The sequence below is a fragment of the Monopterus albus genome, unplaced genomic scaffold (assembly GCF_001952655.1).
Source record: "Monopterus albus unplaced genomic scaffold, M_albus_1.0 scaffold31.1, whole genome shotgun sequence".
In the NCBI taxonomy this organism is placed as follows: Eukaryota; Metazoa; Chordata; class Actinopteri; order Synbranchiformes; family Synbranchidae; genus Monopterus; species Monopterus albus.
Genome location: NW_018127911.1, coordinates 147440 through 164950, shown reverse-complemented (window position 1 = coordinate 164950; position 17511 = coordinate 147440). Strand labels below are relative to the sequence as shown.

Below are 17511 nucleotides of genomic sequence, written 5' to 3'. Positions count from 1 at the left end.
TTGCAAACAAAGGTTTCTGTACCAAATATTAACACTGATTTTCTCGGGTGTTCAAATACTTATGTTCAGCAGTGCAAGACAAATAAATTCTTTAAAAATCATACAATGTTATTTCCTGAATTTTTTTTTTTTAATTCTGTCTCTCAGAGTGGAATGCACCTACAATGTGAATTTCAGACCCCTCCATGATTTCTAAGTGGGAGAACTTGCAAAATTGCAGGGTGTTCAAATACTTCTGTTCCTCACTGTATGTCATCACGTGATAAATGTGCCCACCATTTCTTAATGAATATGGGTCCTGTTTGGGCAACCTAAATGGGGCTCAGCTTTAACTCCAGAGTGACCCCCAAAGAGGTTCGTTGTGGGGGAAGTACCATGTGTATTTCTTCAGAATGAAGTGCCCATTAAAATATATTACTACTAATTAGAAAAATATGACCTTTTTCATTACAATAAAAGCAAAGTTTTCTCTTTTGACAATTTTTTCATGTACACAAACCTTAGCAAGATCAGCCACTGTATTGGCCTGGTCAGTTAGTTTCCTTTGCTCCATTTTGACTCTTCGCAGTCTAAAGTTAAAAATCAGAAGTACAGTCAAGTTTGTGCCATGTGAATAAACATAACAACTGAAGTCATAATCTAAGTACAGGAAACCAAACCCTGTCTCACACTGTGCTGTAACATTTAGCAAAAGAGTAAGGTGCAGCACATTGAGCTGATCCTGACATATTTATACCTACTGGTGGATGGCTTGCAGGAATTTACGCTGATGGTGGCGTACTCTGGCGTGGTCAATCTTCTTGACCAGCTTGGTGTTTTTGTAGATAAGCCACGTCTCCCTCAACACATTGGCTGCTGTGTTTTTTATCTAGGGGAGGAATATCATGCGGATGAAACAGCAAACAGCAGTAAGAATGTACTGAATAGTTTTAAACAGGATTTAAGTAATGTTTGTGCGAGGCACTTTCCCTATTGTATTTTGCTGGTATACTGTATCACACCCTTTTTGTTCATCTCTGAATCTCTTTGAGACGTAAATTAGACAAGTAATAAATGTATTTCTGTTTATACTGCACAGTCCCTCATTATTAAAAAATAGTGTAAAATAAATTTGCATGCACAAATGTAAAGAGACCTTTTTGTACAACTGAGTATCCATCATGAAATTATGGACGTGCTTCTCGGCTCTGGTGAGCTCCGATTTTCTTGCAACAACTGCGACAACTAAAGCTGTACAGCCTGCTCCCTGAAGAGAAGAACACTGGTTAAAACACTATAGAATACTGTAGTAAAAAGCATTATGATCTTCTATAGCTCACAACATTATATACTGGTATTCATCACTGTCATGAAAGTGAAAGCAAAAGTATTGTTAGATTACCTGTATATTATTTTCCTTTTATTTCTCCATCAATTTATTTACAATGCTTTTATACACATTATTTACATATAATTACAGTATAATTAAGTGTGTAGTATGAATTTAAGGCCAAAAAATGTTGCTATACTGTTGTATGTACAACCCCAAATCAGAAAAAGTTGGGACGGTATGCAAAATCAAAATTAAAACCGAAAATAGTGGTTTGTAAATCATTAATTCTGATGCCCGCAACACATTCCCAAAAAAGTTGGGATGGCTGCATTTTAGAGCTAGTAATGAGGTAAAACAATGAAATGATGATTCCATTTGAAATAAGCGATTGCAATCATGATTTGGTACAAATCAGTACAGGGCACAGATAATTTATAAATCAATTTTCCGTTTTCATTTTGATTTTACATACCGTCCCAACTTTTTCTGATTTGGCTTTGTAATTTGGCTACTTGGTGGGTGTACTGTACTTTTAATAGGTTCACCTCCACTATATGTTTGCTTGTACTGAGTCAGTATGAATCTCACCATAATCCCAGTTAACAGGCAAACACCTTTTCCACAGTAGGTCTGAGGGACCATGTCTCCATAGCCAATGGACAAGAAGGTGATGGAGATCAGCCACATTGCTCCAAGAAAGGTACTAGTTACCTCGTGTGCATCATGATACCTGTTGAGACATGACACCTGGCTGTAACGGTTGTTGGAGAGTGGCTGTCTTTGCTCAGTCATACCAAAGATGTTTCACAGGTAGGCTATCAGTGATTTTTTTTTTTTTATTAATATCCACTGAATAACATGGAAAACACTTAAACCTTCTGATGACACTGAAATAATGAAAGTGGTTACTAAAGGGAGAAAAGGAAGAGTGAGACATTCAGAAGTTTTAATGTAATACCTCTCACATATACGCACAGTCCATGCTGCAATGATCCAACAGGACACACTGAAGACCAGCAGGACTGTACCAGGGCAGATGGTCATCAGAGTCTTCATAACAAAACGAGTGTCAAAGTTGATCTTGTTGAGTGCCCCGATGCTGCGTGAGGAAGCATCTGTGAACAGCTTGCTGTGGAGCAGCATGACTCGACCAATCAGGTAGAGGCGCAGGAACATCGGTACAGAGAGGATGATGTCAACATCAGTGTCGGCTACTGATGCTGTGTAGCTGAAGGCCAGTCGAGCCGTCCAGGTGAACACATACTGGCCCGGGATTGGATGGATGGCACAAACGAGAAGCTCCAACATGACAAGGAGAATTCGTTCAAAGGTCATAGCTATCCTCCAATCATCTGCCCCATTGTCCACCATAAAGAGCTGTAGAAAGAAGAGAACACAAGATTTCAATGAGTTCTGCATATCAAACAACCTAGAACACCATAAAAAATAAAGCACCATTAACAATACACTGATTTGTTTGGAGGGTAGCTTTTATTTCAATGTGTCTGTCATGCATGTCATATTCCTGACTAAGTAAACACTACATGATGAAGTTTATTATTCATGTCTCCCTTGTCTTAAATTTCAAAGCTTTTTGGTGAGGTTGTTTTAATTATTTCATGCATATTATTATCCAAATAACCCAACATATTTTGCCCTGTTGCCCAAGGCAGCAAAATATATTTTGATATACAGGGTTTCTCCCCATTGTGGAATTAATTGTGGGAGGTACCTTTGATTTGCTTCTTAGAGGTCCCTATGGTGTTTTGTTGTTCTTGTGGTGTTTTGTTGTTTGCCCTCTAATGCTGCTGGAACACTGGAATTTCCCCATTGTGGGATCAATAAAGTCTTACCCTACCCTACCCTACCCTACCCCCTTTAACATATTCAGAAGCAAACTGTGAAATAATCTGACTTTAGTGCCACAGGATGTACAACAAATGACTTGTACTGTAGATAAACCACATGGCTGGATTGAGTTGTCTAATCAGAGTACACCCGGAACTGGGTTCCTCTAATATGATGAAACTCAACTTTGCTATTCCTAAACTTTGGCCGTATCTTGCAACCGCCTTCAAAGATCTTCCCTCCAGTATACAACCACCCAAACATATATAATGGCATCTGAGCAGGTTCCACTCACTGAAGAAGGTTTGAGAACACAGTGTTGTAAATCTAACTTTAAATTCAGATTTTCTGTTCTTAAGATATTTGTCCCCAGAGTTAAAAATGAACCTTACTAATCAAATAAATGGCCATCAGTGCTTTTACTGCATGCAGTTTTTTTTTTCTTTAACATACCTGGATTTCCCTTGCATGGTACATTACAATCAGTCCAAGAAGAATAGCAGTAGAAATGCTGATCAGGCCCTTCAGTGTATATGAATATATGGACAGCTGCAAATAATGGAGACAAAAACATAACAAAACAAACAATGGAATACTTGACAATGTCTGCTAAAAAAAAAAAAAAAAAGATCGAGATGCCAGAGTCAGTTGAGAATGAAGACGACTACCGTACCTTGCTGTAGAATCCTCTCGACAGCTCCATCTCTATCACCATGACAATAATGCCAAACATCCCACAGACCAAGGCATAGTCACTCAGTTGTTTGCGCTTCCCAAAGAGAGCTCTTCTCTGACCCAGCCGGTAACTAATATCTTTGGTCTTCTTCTGTGGTATGCTGCCATCCTCTCTGGTCAGGTTCTCACTATTGGCCTTACTAGAGTCTTCTCTGATGACTTTGGAGAAGGCGTCCTCGAGGATGGTACTGTGAAAAAACTGAAGAGGCTGCTGGCTTGCCTGAAGATCTGCAAGGCTGGATTTTAAAGTGCTGTGGCTGCTCAGCAATCGCACTGCATCCCCGTTAACTATGTCATTCGTTTCTAAGGTGTCAGATGTTTGAGCAGTGTGTTTAGGGAGGGAGGCTTTTGATCCACTGAGGTGCTGAAAGTTAGTACAGGAAATAGAGTAAGTACAGTACACATGATTTATCAGACAACCTCTCTGGACAAAAAATAAGACAAAATAAAACTGCCTAACATAATAAGAGCTTTTACATGTAGGTGATATGGACAGAGCTTGAAGAAATGACCTGCACAAAGTCAAAAAACTACAATAAATAAGGAAATATCTTGTACCTGACTATGGTGGTGTCTTGTTCTCTCCTCATCTAAATCCTGGTTCTCTACTGAACTGTACTGGCTGGTGGAGAAGGACTGGACACTTCTATTACTAGTTGGAGTGGATGACCGCTTCACCCGTGGAGTACTGGTCACAGGGTTGTATGGAAGATGACGGCACTTGAGGGTGATGGTGGCATCTCCTGATGACTTGCAGGTTTGTTCACCAGTTATTGAGCAGTGAGAGTCTTGCTTTTGGCCCCGCTGAACTAACAGTGGTTCCTTACGAAAAAGCTCTCTCCAGTCTGCACTGACAGCAAGTTGAGGCTGCTGGTGGTTTCTGATTTCTGGTTTCTTATTTGTCTCGGCACACCCGATGGAGTTTAGAGGAATGTTGAACAAATTTGAACAGTTTGCTTGACTGCTGCGTTTGAGTTTAAAATGACTGCAAGGCTGTTGCTGGAAAAGATCCTCTTGACTTTCTTGGACACTGAACTGAGGCATGAAGTTATCCTGTGGCTGGTTTGTTGCAGGTTTCAGTAGATCCCTTTGGTTTGTTTGCTGTGGTAAAAGTTGGCAAGTGGATGAAACTTGGGTGTTTTGAGAGAAAGGCTGGCTGTGTTGTGAAGATGAAAGGCTTCTCTTATTTGTAACCTTGGTGAGGCAGTCTTGGGCTGTGCCATGTTTTGATTGTGGCTGAAAAGTAGAAGCCTCTGAATGCTGATGAGCGTCAGGACAGGAACAACCACATCTGTCGCTGGGGTTTGGATGTCCGACACTGTTCCCTGCTCTCTGTGCCAAGGATGAATTATCACCTACACTGATAACCTGGTCACAAAGCAGCAACCACTCCTTATCATTCAGCTGTGATAAGGTTAGATTTCTGGCTTTCAGTGGTGACATTTGGGCTGAAACTCTTAGAGGACTGATTCCATTTGATCTTTGGTGTGGTGAAGATGAAACACAGTGCAAACTCTTCTCCTGTGGGGATGAAGATGTTTCAACCGAGGTTGCAGAGTATCGATCACTCTTCCCCTCAGGGGTCTTCTTCGGAAGGGGTGGACCTCCTGAGATACAGTGCTCATGGTCCCCGTCGTGGAAAACTTCGCCTGTTGAGTCAAGACGTCGTGTTGCATTGGTGGGTTTAACCAGAATCAACCTCATGGCATCACTGCAGAGCTGAAATTAGATCACACACAGCTCCTTTTTATATGCCACTGAAAAGAGAGCAGAAAAATCAGACAAATGAGGATGCCATGCAACAAAGATGCTGAAATATTTTATATTTGAAACATTTATTTGAAAACATATATTTCAGAAATCTCAGATTGCCTTTGTGCGAAACAGTGTAGTAAAAATGTTAAAATCAAATGTCCTTGAACATACAGTGGTGTGAAAAAGTATTTGCCCCCTTACTGATTTCTTATCTTTTTGCATGTTTGTCACACTGTAATGTTTCAGATCATCAAACAAATTTAAATATTAGTCAACGATAACACAAGTAAACACATCATGCAGTTTTTAAATGAAGGTTTTTATTATTAAGGGAAAACAAAATCCAAAACTACAAAGCCCTGTGTGAACAAGTGTTTGCCCCCCTGTCAAAACACTGGTTTATCGCACCTGAGTTCAATTTCTCTAGCCACACCCAGGCCTGATTACTGCCACACCTGTTCGCAATCAAGAAATCACTTAAATAGGACCTGCCTGACAAAGTGAAGTAGACCAAAAGATCCTCAAAAGCTAGACATCATGCCGAGATCCAAAGAAATTCAAAACCAAATGAGAAAGAGAATAATTGAGCTCTATCAGTTTGGAAAAGGTTATAAAGCCATTTCTAAAGCTTTGGGACTGCAGCGAACCACAGTGAGAGCCATTATCCACAAATGGCGAAAACATGGAACAGTGGAGAACCTTCCCAGGAGTGGCCGGCCGACCAAAATTACCCCAAGAGCGCAGCGACAACTCATCCAAGAGGTCACAAAAGACCCCACAACAACATCCAAAGAACTGCAGGCCTCACTTGCCTCAGTTAAGGTGAGTGTTCATGACTCCACCATAAGAAAGAGACTGGGCAAAAATGGTTTGCATGGCAGAGTTCCAAGACGAAAACCACTGCTGAGCAAAAAGAACATAAAGGCTCGTCTCAGTTTTGCCAGAAAACATCTTGATGATCCCCAAGACTTTTGGAATAATACTCTGTGGACAGACGAGACAAAAGTTGAACTTTTTGGAAGGTGTGTGTCCCATTATGTGTGGTGTAAAAGTAACACCGCATTTCAGAAAAAGAACATCATACAAACAGTAAAATATTGGTGGTGGTAGTGTGATGGTCTGGGGCTGTTTTGCTGCTTCAGGGCCTGGAAGACTTGCTGTGATAAATGGAACCCTGAATTCTGCTGTGTACCAAAATATCCTGAAGGAGAATGTCCGGCCATCCGTTTGTGACCTCAAGCTGAAGCGAACTTGGGTTCTGCAGCAGGACAATGATCCAAAGCACACCAGCAAGTCCACTTCTGAATGGCTGAAGAAAAACAAAATGAAGACTTTGGAGTGGCCTAGTCAAAGTCCTGACCTGAATCCAATTGAGATGCTGTGGCATGACCTTAAAAAGGCAGTTCATGCCCGAAAACCTTCCAATGTGGCTGACTTACAACAATTCTGCCAAGATGAGTGGGCCAAAATTCCTCCACAGCGCTGTGGCAGACTCATGGCAAGTTATCGAAAACGCTTGATTGCAGTTGTTGCTGCTAAGGGTGGCCCAACCAGTTATTCGGTTTAGGGGGCAAACACTTATTCACACAGGGCTTTGTAGTTTTGGATTTTGTTTTCCCTTAATAATAAAAACCTTCATTTAAAAACTGCATGATGTGTTTACTTGTGTTATCGTTGACTAATATTTAAATTTGTTTGATGATCTGAAACATTACAGTGTGACAAACATGCAAAAAGATAAGAAATCAGTAAGGGGGCAAATACTTTTTCACACCACTGTATAACAGTAGATTTTTAACCAGTAATTTAAGACTAATTCATCACTGTTATAAAAGCTGTTATTTAATCTCAGACTGTGCACTGCTAGTTGTGAAACATTTTGTCAGAAGCAGATGTAACTCTCATTCTGTGTTATTCTACTGTGCATGGAAAGGCTCAGAAAATCATACTCATCAGTTTTACATGATTTAACTATTTTGGAAGAAACAGATATAATTTGGAAACACTTGAGTTTTATTGCACCAAAGCCTTAAAGTATTACAGTATCTAGAAAGCTTATAGGAAGTGGGTGTAATTTGGGGTTTTCTACTATTTTGTGTCATTATACAATGTAAAATTTTGATAGATAAAAATGTCATATTTAAAGTTGTATTGTTTTTGAAAGGTGCTATAACATTTATATTAGTAGAAAAACATTCAATACTTCATTGCTTATAAAATGAATCAAATTAAAATTATTTAATTCATGGTATGAATCCACAACAGATTAAGAAAAGTACTGATCTGTCATTTTATTTTTATAACATGTCGAACAGTTGCCATTTACATGAGGAGAGTTTTAACTCCTAAAGTTTAGTCAAAAGGGCCTCAAATTGTCATCCTGCAAATAAAGTGTGTAAATGTTCACAGTTAAACCCCTGAAAATAAAACATGACAACCGCAATAGTCCAAAACTAATTATTCCAAATAGTGGTTGTCTTACTTTGGGCTTTAACATCTCAATTTTTAAAATTTATAATTTTCTTCTTAAAATAAATTATAACAAATGAACAAACCATCACTACAGGTGATCCTTACCTTCTTCTTCCATATGTTGTCCTTTTCCCCAACTGAAAGAAGCCCCTTACAAATAGAAAATGCTCCAGTTTTCAGAACAGAAGAGCTAAGAAGAGCAGCCTGAGTGGGTGGGGCTGTGGCCTCCCTCCTCCCAGTATGTTTACTTGATAAAGGAGCTTTGGAGACGCTTTCCTTTGAAAGTAATGATTAGAATTCAACATGAGGAAAGAAAAAGGCAGCAGAAGCTGGCCTGGTCAAGGGTTGCCACGCAAATGGCGTGGGAGGGTGCAACAACAGGTTAGGGTGCCAAAAAATAAAAACCTGTAACATCAGACCAGAGCATTAAGGCGGAACATCAGACATAAAGAAATCCATATAAATTGGGAGTGGACCAATTGGTTGCTGAGGAAAATAAAAGGAACTGGTTGCTTTCAATGCAAAGTGGAAAATAAAAGGTCAATTGAAGTTGCCATTGAAGCTCTGTAGTTCAAAGGCCTTCACAGCGTCTCTTATCTCCCGCGCCACAGAAGCCTGGCTGGACAAAAGTGTCCATTTTAAATCTGGATCTAAATGAATCAAGCCTGCGGGTGCAAGGCTTCATCAAATGTGTGGAAGAGGAATTATCAAATTTAACCTTCAGGAGCAATTTTGTAATAACTGCATGAAGAGAGACATTCAGCACCACAGTTAATAAAAAAAGAAACTTTGAGAGTTCATCTCCTCTGATGTTCAAAATCTAGGTTCAGTCAGTAGGAGTGGTGGTGTTTTCTCATCTGAGTAGCTATTAACTTTTTCCAATGTTTTATGTTGCTATTTAGAAATAAAAGATCTGCAAACATGAAATAGGTCTGATGCCTGTCAATGTGAAATGTAATTTAAAAATACAAACCATTTCCATGTTTGCATTTTTCCTTATTTTTACATTTTCCCTTAATATCTGGACGTGTGAAACGACCTCACTGTGGTTAAATCCCACTTTCCCAAATATAAATGCCGGTAAACTACACTTTAGTTAAATTGTTTGGCTTTTTAAAATTTATTTCCTAATATTTAGGTTACTTTAGCCCATTTTATCTGTGTTTGCTGTGCCACCCCCTGGCAAACCTACAAAGCCAGCAGCTTGCTACCTCAGCAGCTCAGTATATGAATGTTGCTGCACTGGGGAAAACCTTTGTGAACGACACTAACATTGACACTGTTGCAGGACAAACAAATTATTATGAAACTCATTTGAAAGCAAGAGCCATTACCAAGGCTGTGTTTAGTCAAGGCCCTGCAAAATAAATTCTAGAAATGTCAGGATGCAAAAAAAAAATAAAAAAAAAATAAATCAGGAAATATTTACCTGAGTCAATTTTTTGGTTTCAGATAACTAGATTTCTCTAAATTGCAGTGTATAACCCAGTTCTGAACTTCATATACTGTAACTTATTTTAAAAAGATGTGACTAAAAAGAAAGCTTCATCTCTGCAAACTAAAGCATGAGCCTTCAATTTTGACATACAGTGGATATAAAAAGTCTACACACCCCTGTTAAAATGCCAGGTTTCTGTGATGTAAAAAAACAAGACCAAGTTAAATAATTCCAGAACTTTAGCCACCTTTAATGTGACCTATAACTTGTACAACTCAATTGAAAACAAACTGAAATCTGTTTTTCAGTGGGAAGTAAAAATAAAAAACTAAAATAATGTGGTTGCATTAGTGTGCACACCCTCTTACTGTGGGGCTGTGACTGTTGTCAGAATGAGGCAGTCACATTCAAACTCATGTTAAATAGGAGTCAGTACACCTGCCATCAATTAAAGTCCCTCTGATTAACCCCATATAAAGTTCAGCTGTTCCAGTAGGCTATTCCTGACATTTTCATAGTCGCATCCTACAGCAAAAGCCATGGTCCGCAGAGAACTTCCAAAGCATCAGAGGGATCTCATTGTTAAAAGATATGAGTCAGGAGAAGGGTACAAAAGAATTTCCAAGGCATTAAATATACCATGGAACACAGTGAAGTCAGTCATCATCAAGTGGAGAAAATATGGTGCAACAGTGACATTACCAAGAGCTGGACGTCCCTCCAAAATTGATGAAAAGACAAGGAGAAAACTGGTCAGGGAGGCTGCCAAGAGGCCTACAGCAACATTAAAGGAGCTGCAGGAATTCCTGGCAAGTACTGGTTGTGTAGTACATGTGACAACAATCTCCTGTATTCTTCATTTGTCTGGGGCATGGATATTTTTCTTTGTAAGAAAAGGCTTCCGTCTTGCCACTCTGCCCCATAGCCCAGACAAATGAAGAATACGGGAGATTGTCGTCACATGTACTACACAACCAGTACTTGCCAGGAATTCCTGCAGCTCCTTTAATGTTGCTGTAGGCCTCTTGGCAGCCTCCCTGACCAGTTTTCTCCTTGTCTTTTCATCAATTTTGGAGGGACGTCCAGCTCTTGGTAATGTCACTGTTGCACCATATTTTCTCCACTTGATGATGACTGACTTCACTGTGTTCCATGGTATATCTAATGCCTCTTTTGTACCCTTCTCCTGACTGATACCTTTTAACAATGAGATCCCTCTGATGCTTTGGAAGTTCTCTGCAGACTATGGCTTTTGCTGTAGGATGCAACTAGGAAAATGTCAGGAATAGCCTACTGGAACAGCTGAACTTTATATGGGGTTAATCAGAGGCACTTTAATTGATGGCAGGTGTACTGAGTCCTATTTAACATGAGTTTGAATGTGACTGCTTAATTCTGACAACAGTCACAGCCCCACAGTAAGAGGGTGTGCACACTAATGCAACCACATTATTTTAGTTTTTTATTTTTACTTCCCACTGAAAAACAGATTTCAGTTTGTTTTCAATTGAGTTGTACAAGTTATAGGTCACATTAAAGGTGGCTAAAGTTCTGGAATTATTTATCTTGGTCTCGTTTTTTTTTACATCACACAAACCTGGCATTTTAACAGGGGTGTGTAGACTTTTTATATCCACTGTAGCAACGGCACACTGACAGTTTGGATCATAATCTGAGTCTTCAATTTTTAGAATTTACCATCCACTTCGATTTCACCATCAACTTTGAGAGAGAGAATAGGATGACATCAGAGGTGACTAAAGGGCCAAAGGGTCTGGTGTGGTAGATAAGGGAGGACAGCTAGCTACTGTTTGAAGAGACAGGGATGTTTTTTTTTTTAGGAAAAACATCTGGATGTTTTTGTTGAAGTGGAAAAACTTCATATTATCATCTTCACATTGGTTTTCTGTACCAATAAAAACATTTCAGAGTGCATGTCAGCCTATAAAAGCAGCAGATTCATTCTCTTTGTCTTGTCAGACAATGACTGGTTCTTTGCTTGGTAAAAGCAGCTACACCAAACTTCTGACAACAGCTATTTAAATTTACCATGACTCTGCTGGTGTCTGATGAGTTCTGTCTTTCCTGGACCCAAAACTATAATCAACTTTCTCCACGAATGAAAGTAACTTTTGATCTCTGTAACGCCATCTTCATTTCTGAATAAGAATCACACAATAGCAGCAGCTCACAAACATATGTGACTGCAGTGAATTACTTCATTCAGGTGCCTTCTAGCAAGAAGGGAGACGTTTTGCATTTAAACAGACTGACCGGTGAACTTTAATAAGTTACTCTCAAAACATCTGGCTTCCCACTTCCCATGTGTGCTAGAAAAAAAATTTATTAAACTTATATTAAGCTTATTAGAAGCTGAGATGCCTCAAGTACACAGACATGATGATTAGTTGTGATCTTGATAAGGGAAAATGAACATTTCCGTGCTAGTGAGCAGAACAATGAAGTAGAGTCCTCTGGCACTGGAGAGTGTTTTTCTGGGCAGGTAGTGGTGAAGGTCTCTCAGCAACACTAATTTTTAGAGGAAATTACCAATGTGCACTGGCAGACAGTTTTAAAATGAAGTTATGGAGAGAAAGAGTGCATTCACTTTGAGTTGTAGGTGACAAAGCATTGGTTCAGGGGGTTCTCTGGTGCCTTCATCCACTCCTTCTTCAACTGTTGCTTCAGCTGTGACATTTACCATTCTTCCTTCCATTTCTAGTCCATCTCATACTTGAGTTGAACCATACTGAATTTCTTATTTCATAAAAGTAACAGGAGAATAGAAGGTCCTCAGGCCCCATGCTGAAACACAGGAAAACATACTAAGTGATAACTAATTGTTAGCATTTATAAATCATAATTACAGTTTTTTAGGCCCATGCAATTTAATTTACATCAACACTGCAATAACAAGTCAGTCACAAAAACCACAGGATGTGAAACAGTGCAAACGGTGAATAACTGCTACCTGAGCACAGCAATGGCATCTTCTATTGTTCTGGCTTCCACAGTTCCTTCATCAGGAATAATTCTGTTCACGTTCTCCTCCAGTGGAGTCTCCAAATGGCTCTTTTCTGTGGGAAGAAATTTAATCTGACAATCTGACAAAGCAGTGTCATGATTCAAAATGTTGCTGTTGCCAAAACAGTAACTACTGTTTGATTTTATCTGATGGCTTCACCTTTATTCTAACCAGCACACATTTATCAACATCCTCAACCTCATACCTGTCGGTGTGAGCTGCTGTTGCTGCAGCTGCTCATTCTGTAATGCCTCCTCGATCTGGGCACGAGTCAGTTTTCCTGCAAATCCAGCCTCCCTCTGGGATTTGCCTTTCAGTCTGGCATTCTCCTCATCCAGAAGTCGCTGGTTTTCCTTTTTCCTCTCCAGGAGTTCCAGCCTCTTCTTCTCCTTGTCATCCTGTGAAAGGTAGAAAATTGTTCAGTGCAGATTATTTTGTACTGACAAAATATTTATTTTCCTAAAACCCAAAAATATTACAGTCAAATAAAAATGTAGTGGTGAAACAGACATTTAATGGTCCATGGCCAGAGGCTATACATTAAGTAAATTAATCCATCAAGTTGATGTGGTATTTACAGCAGTGTATGGCTGTAAAGGTCATTGTAGTTTGGCCACTACTTATATTGTTACATTATATTAAGACATTTGCATTCATTTTGTTGTTTGCCCAACATCACCACAAATAATGAATCATGCAACAAAGCACTTACAACAGCCCTATATCATATAAAAGTCTTTTACAAAATATATGTTAAAACAAAACCTAGTTATGTTTGGAGGTAATGCCCCCAAAACAACTGTCCACTGTGGTCAAGTTCAAGCTCAGCCAGAAAAGTGTCTGTGACAGTGGGATCTACATTAACTCTGGAACAGTCAGAAAAAAAGATGCCCCCTCTCTCTAAATTAAATCTAGCTTTATAATACTCTACAGCTGTGTACATAAAGATATTCCTGTTTCTTAATACATGCTGATCTTGTTATTGCTAAAATGCTGGTTAAGCAGAGGTTGTTTTCTCTTCTTTAGATTTGTTCTGTTTCATGTAATGAAATGTAATGTAACAACCTAATCTCTCACTGGAGAAAATTACTGTAAAACTTAATTCTACCTAGACTTTAGACCAGTGGATATGGACCAATCAAAACTGTGATCCTGATTAAACAATGTAATCCAATTTTACTTCATTAAATATAATAGCTTTGTCATATTTAAAAATGTCAGCATTTCTGCCATGATTATTTCTTTTTTAAACCTTATGATTTTGTAATTTAATATTTGTACACACATAATTTAGTACAGACCATCCAACAAGAGAAAAGAAATGTATCACTATATTCAAACTTCATTAAAAGACACCATTCACCAGAATGTGTAGCACACTATTACTCATAAATCTGAACTTGACACCTGGCTAGCAAGAGAGCTCACCTTTCTCTTCTCTTTTTTGAGTGCATGTTTGTCAGTTTCCTGCCACAGAGCGTCCTCTTCCTCCTGCTTCTTGCGAGCATCTGCCACTGCCTTGGCCTCAGCCTTGCGGGCTCTGGCTGTGACTGCCTTGGAGTTCTCACCCTGGAACTTCTTTGGCATCCCAACAGCTGCCTGTCAGCTGAGAAAGAGAAATGAAGACAAGAGAGCTGGAATGACAAGAGATTTCAAAACTGATTCTCAATACAGAAATCCAAATGTCAGCCAAGCCAAATAACTACAGTGATTCAAAACCCTACCTGCTTAAAGGTTTTGAAAGTGGTTAACAATTTTTCTTTTCAGTGTTTTTCATATATATAGGATCTGAGGTTTAATAATAGGTTAAAGTACCTAAATAAATGTCATGTTAATAAAGTCACGCAAGCCTATTATTTTTGCTCCATAGCTACCATAACTATGTATGAGTTTATGAATGTGGGTTAGCAAACACGCAGGTTAATGAAACTGGCGCAAAAAGTAAGTTAATTCAACCTTTACTGAATGCTAAAATTGCACAAACGACTGCAGTTTGGCTTACTGTAGCTAGCTTTAGCTTCTGGATGTTAGCCTGCTAAGCAAGACTGGGTTGCTTGTCAACACGCCCTATATTCCTTTTAGACATTGTCAAAACTCCACTAAGACCATAATGATTGCACTACACAAATATTCATGTATAAACATATCTCATACCAGTATGAGAGGGAAAGAAGGTCGTAACTAGACAACAGTTGTCTGCTGTTTCGAGGAAGCATCTGCCACCTCCTCCCTGAAAACAGTGCGCACTCTGATGACGTAACCCCATTTGGTAGCTTTACTCCAGTATATTTCAAGAAAACGTAGACACTGCTGTGGCCTTTATTCGTCAAATTATACATTTGTATATAAAGCTAAAGAAATTGGATTTTTTCCATTAAGGAATGTTAAGTTATTGTATTGTGGAAGATGTAACACGCCATTATTGTTGCCAGAGAACAGATGTCCTAGACAGCTTGACCTGTATAAAAATTCATCTCCCTATTTGAGAACAAATTTTGTCTCATTTTAACCTGTCCAGTCCATTATTCTAGACAATTTATGTTGTTTAGAAAATACATGCTTTGTGGATTTCTTTTTTTTTCTCATGCATTAAGAAAACTATATAAAACTAGTTTCTTTAGTCCTAAAGATATAATGCATCTCCAATCTGCTCACTGTTATTTATCTAAAGGTCACAGCTGAGTTAAAAAAAAACATGCTTTCCTCTAAAATGTAGTGGAGTTTCAATGAATAACTGGAAATTTCCAGCTGCTGCCATGCTTGAGTCAACTAAGGGAAACAGAAAACATTAAATGAATATTTTTATTAAGGTACACACTTTAGACAAATATCCAAAAAAGTAAATTATAAATAATAATAAAATAAGTGTGTTCTTCATTCAGAAGTCATTGTCACTCTCCTCCAGCAGAGAGGGGCTCAGCCCCCCCCTGGAGGGGCGAGCTCCCCTGGACACCAGGTGCTCCAAACTGTCATCCAAATTTTGGCTCTCCTCCTCCTTGTCTTCCTCATCTTCCTCGTCATCCTCGTCCACATCAATCTCACTGTTTTCACTCTAAAAGAGTGGTGAGCAGGAATACATTAATGTTCACAACTATTACAAAAAGTGCACATCTGTTCTCAGAGTCCAGTGAAAATTTCACTGTGAAATCATCAAACATGTCTACTTTACTTTTCTGAACTATAACAGTTAAGAACTACAACAAGGACAGGCACATTTTCATTCCAAGTATTGACTACATCAGCTAATTTGTCAGGATATCTTCACTCACAGAATCACCACCTTGACTTGAATAAAAAATTAAGCCTGCAGAATTAACTGTGGATTCTTGACCTAGGAGGATGTCCACCAGGAACCAGACAACTACAGGGACCACTTAAACCTTTTGCCTAATTTTAACAAAAAAATTCTCCCTAAACACTTTGACACTGTTATAGACATCAGCACCATTGTTCAAAAATGATACAGGCTTTAATGCATTGTACAAAATACCAATATCTACACCCACAGACACATCACTGGAGGAAAATGCAATGAAGCAGTAATTTCTCTTTCTCCTTTGATATTTCTCAGCAACAAACTTTACTACCTTAAGTAAAGTTTATACTGTTTGTGTGTACTGATCAGAGATGGCTAAAAGACATGGCTAAAAAATTACAGAAGGAAGTTAAACCAAGTCATCTAATGCTCCTACCTCAGTTCTCCCTCACCCCCCTGGTGAGGGGGACTTAACCATAACGGAACTGGAGCACACAAGGTGAGAAGTGGGAAGAAGAAAGGATGTCTTGTATTGATGTAGTTATGATAGTACTAACCTCGTCGCTGTCTCCACCCTGCATGTTCCCAATGAATCTAGCTCCTCTTCCTAAGGGTAAAAAGAGGCAATGCTCAATGCACATGAAAGGAAGTAATGTAATATAATAAGTTTGTCTGTCTGTGTACCTGCCAAGGTGCCACTTCGTGTGGGCCGTGGCTTAGAAGGTCGAAACTCTTCAATGTCACTGTCTGAACCTTCATCTTCTGGAACATCCATATCAGAGTCCTCATCTTTTACTGCAGAAAACATATCTTATGGGATAACCGTATAAGACAGAAGAAACGGGTGCTTGTAGTATGTGCGCACGTGTGTGTGTGTGTGTGTGTGCTTGTCTCACAGGAACTTCTCATCATATCCATTTCCTCCTCTCTCAGTTTTTGCTGCATCATCCTCAGTGTGTTTTTCACTTCCTTTAGAGACAAAGGGACAAATATATACATGCATCAGCCTTCAAACATCTGTTGAACATCTGCTGCAAGCTTTTTCCATTTCAATGCAATTTTATGAACAGTAGTCTCATGTCTCATCATCACAGGTTTCCATATTTTACTAATTTACCTTTATATATTTTTTTGTTTTCAAATATTTGCCAACAAATACAGGTCTCTTGGTTATACTGAGCACTGCTGAGACAAAGCGTTGCTACCTTTAAGCGAAAAAATGTACGAGTGTTATTACAAGCAGTTCCATAGTAAGTCATTTTATAAAACATCTGAGAATCACTGTTCTGTGCACCATACACACACACACACACACACACACACCTCAAACCTCTCCTGCTCCAGTCTATAGTAATCATCCAGCTGTGACTCCAGGAAGCAGAGGTTCTTAAACTTGTCTGCATAGATGTCATATTGCTTCTGGAGATCTTCTTCGATTTTCTCATATTCATCCATGAATGCTGGCCTAAGAGGTTAAAAGACAAAGAACAAAAATCTTTTACTTGCTACAAGACAAAGAAAGACAATGGCTAAAATGGCAACATTTTTCATGTAACAGTGTGAATAATTAAAATCAAACTGACAACCCCTACACACACACTATGTTTTGTATTCATTTATCTAAGGTACCAAGAAAACATTCCTGTCCTTTAGCCTCTCTGTGAAGTTTA

General features: G+C 39.0%; 3 protein-coding genes across 5 annotated transcripts in view; all 3 read right to left on the bottom strand.

Annotated features, from left to right (window-relative positions):
* Positions 1-9746, bottom strand: part of kcnn1b (potassium intermediate/small conductance calcium-activated channel, subfamily N, member 1b) — a 12659-nt gene extending 2913 nt beyond the window's left edge. Inside the window, exons 1-9 of one of the 3 annotated variants that reach the window (XM_020596895.1) lie at positions 8228-9746; positions 4454-5652; positions 3834-4259; positions 3614-3709; positions 2271-2689; positions 1901-2042; positions 1136-1246; positions 741-868; positions 500-569 (exon numbers count right to left, since the gene is read on the bottom strand). In XM_020596895.1, the coding sequence (XP_020452551.1) occupies positions 500-569; positions 741-868; positions 1136-1246; positions 1901-2042; positions 2271-2689; positions 3614-3709; positions 3834-4259; positions 4454-5599 (2538 nt within the window). In that variant the 5' untranslated portion in view covers positions 5600-5652; positions 8228-9746. Of the gene's footprint in view, positions 1-499; positions 570-736; positions 869-1135; positions 1247-1900; positions 2043-2270; positions 2690-3613; positions 3710-3833; positions 4260-4453; positions 5811-8227 lie in introns of those variants that run through there. The other 2 variants (XM_020596896.1, XM_020596897.1) reach the window with 2 other exon arrangements.
* A 1413-nt stretch (positions 9747-11159) lies between these two features.
* Positions 11160-14998, bottom strand: ccdc124 (coiled-coil domain containing 124). Its single transcript, XM_020596853.1, has 6 exons — positions 14740-14998; positions 14014-14191; positions 12791-12983; positions 12532-12637; positions 12295-12365; positions 11160-12253 (listed from the first exon to the last, which is right to left on the bottom strand). The coding sequence occupies exons 2-6, from the start codon at positions 14170-14172 to the stop codon at positions 12165-12167; spliced, it is 618 nt and encodes a 205-aa protein (XP_020452509.1). The 5' UTR covers positions 14173-14191; positions 14740-14998; the 3' UTR covers positions 11160-12164.
* A 431-nt stretch (positions 14999-15429) lies between these two features.
* cluap1 (clusterin associated protein 1) overlaps positions 15430-17511 on the bottom strand; it is a 5297-nt gene continuing 3215 nt past the window's right edge. Inside the window, 5 exon segments of the mRNA XM_020596902.1 lie at positions 15430-15637; positions 16399-16448; positions 16526-16636; positions 16738-16810; positions 17165-17345. Coding sequence (XP_020452558.1) covers positions 15464-15637; positions 16399-16448; positions 16526-16636; positions 16738-16810; positions 17165-17345 — 589 coding nt within the window. The 3' untranslated portion in view covers positions 15430-15463.

Coding starts and splice junctions, on each gene's coding strand:
- ccdc124 (XM_020596853.1), bottom strand. CDS start 14,172: ATGCCAAAGAAGTTCCAGGGTGAGAACTCCAAGGCAGTCACAGCCAGA. Junction 12,984..14,013: donor TCAAAAAAGAGAAGAGAAAG/GTGAGCTCTCTT, acceptor TACCTTTCACAG/GATGACAAGGAGAAGAAGAG. Junction 12,366..12,531: donor GATGCCATTGCTGTGCTCAG/GTAGCAGTTATT, acceptor CCTGTGTTTCAG/CATGGGGCCTGAGGACCTTC.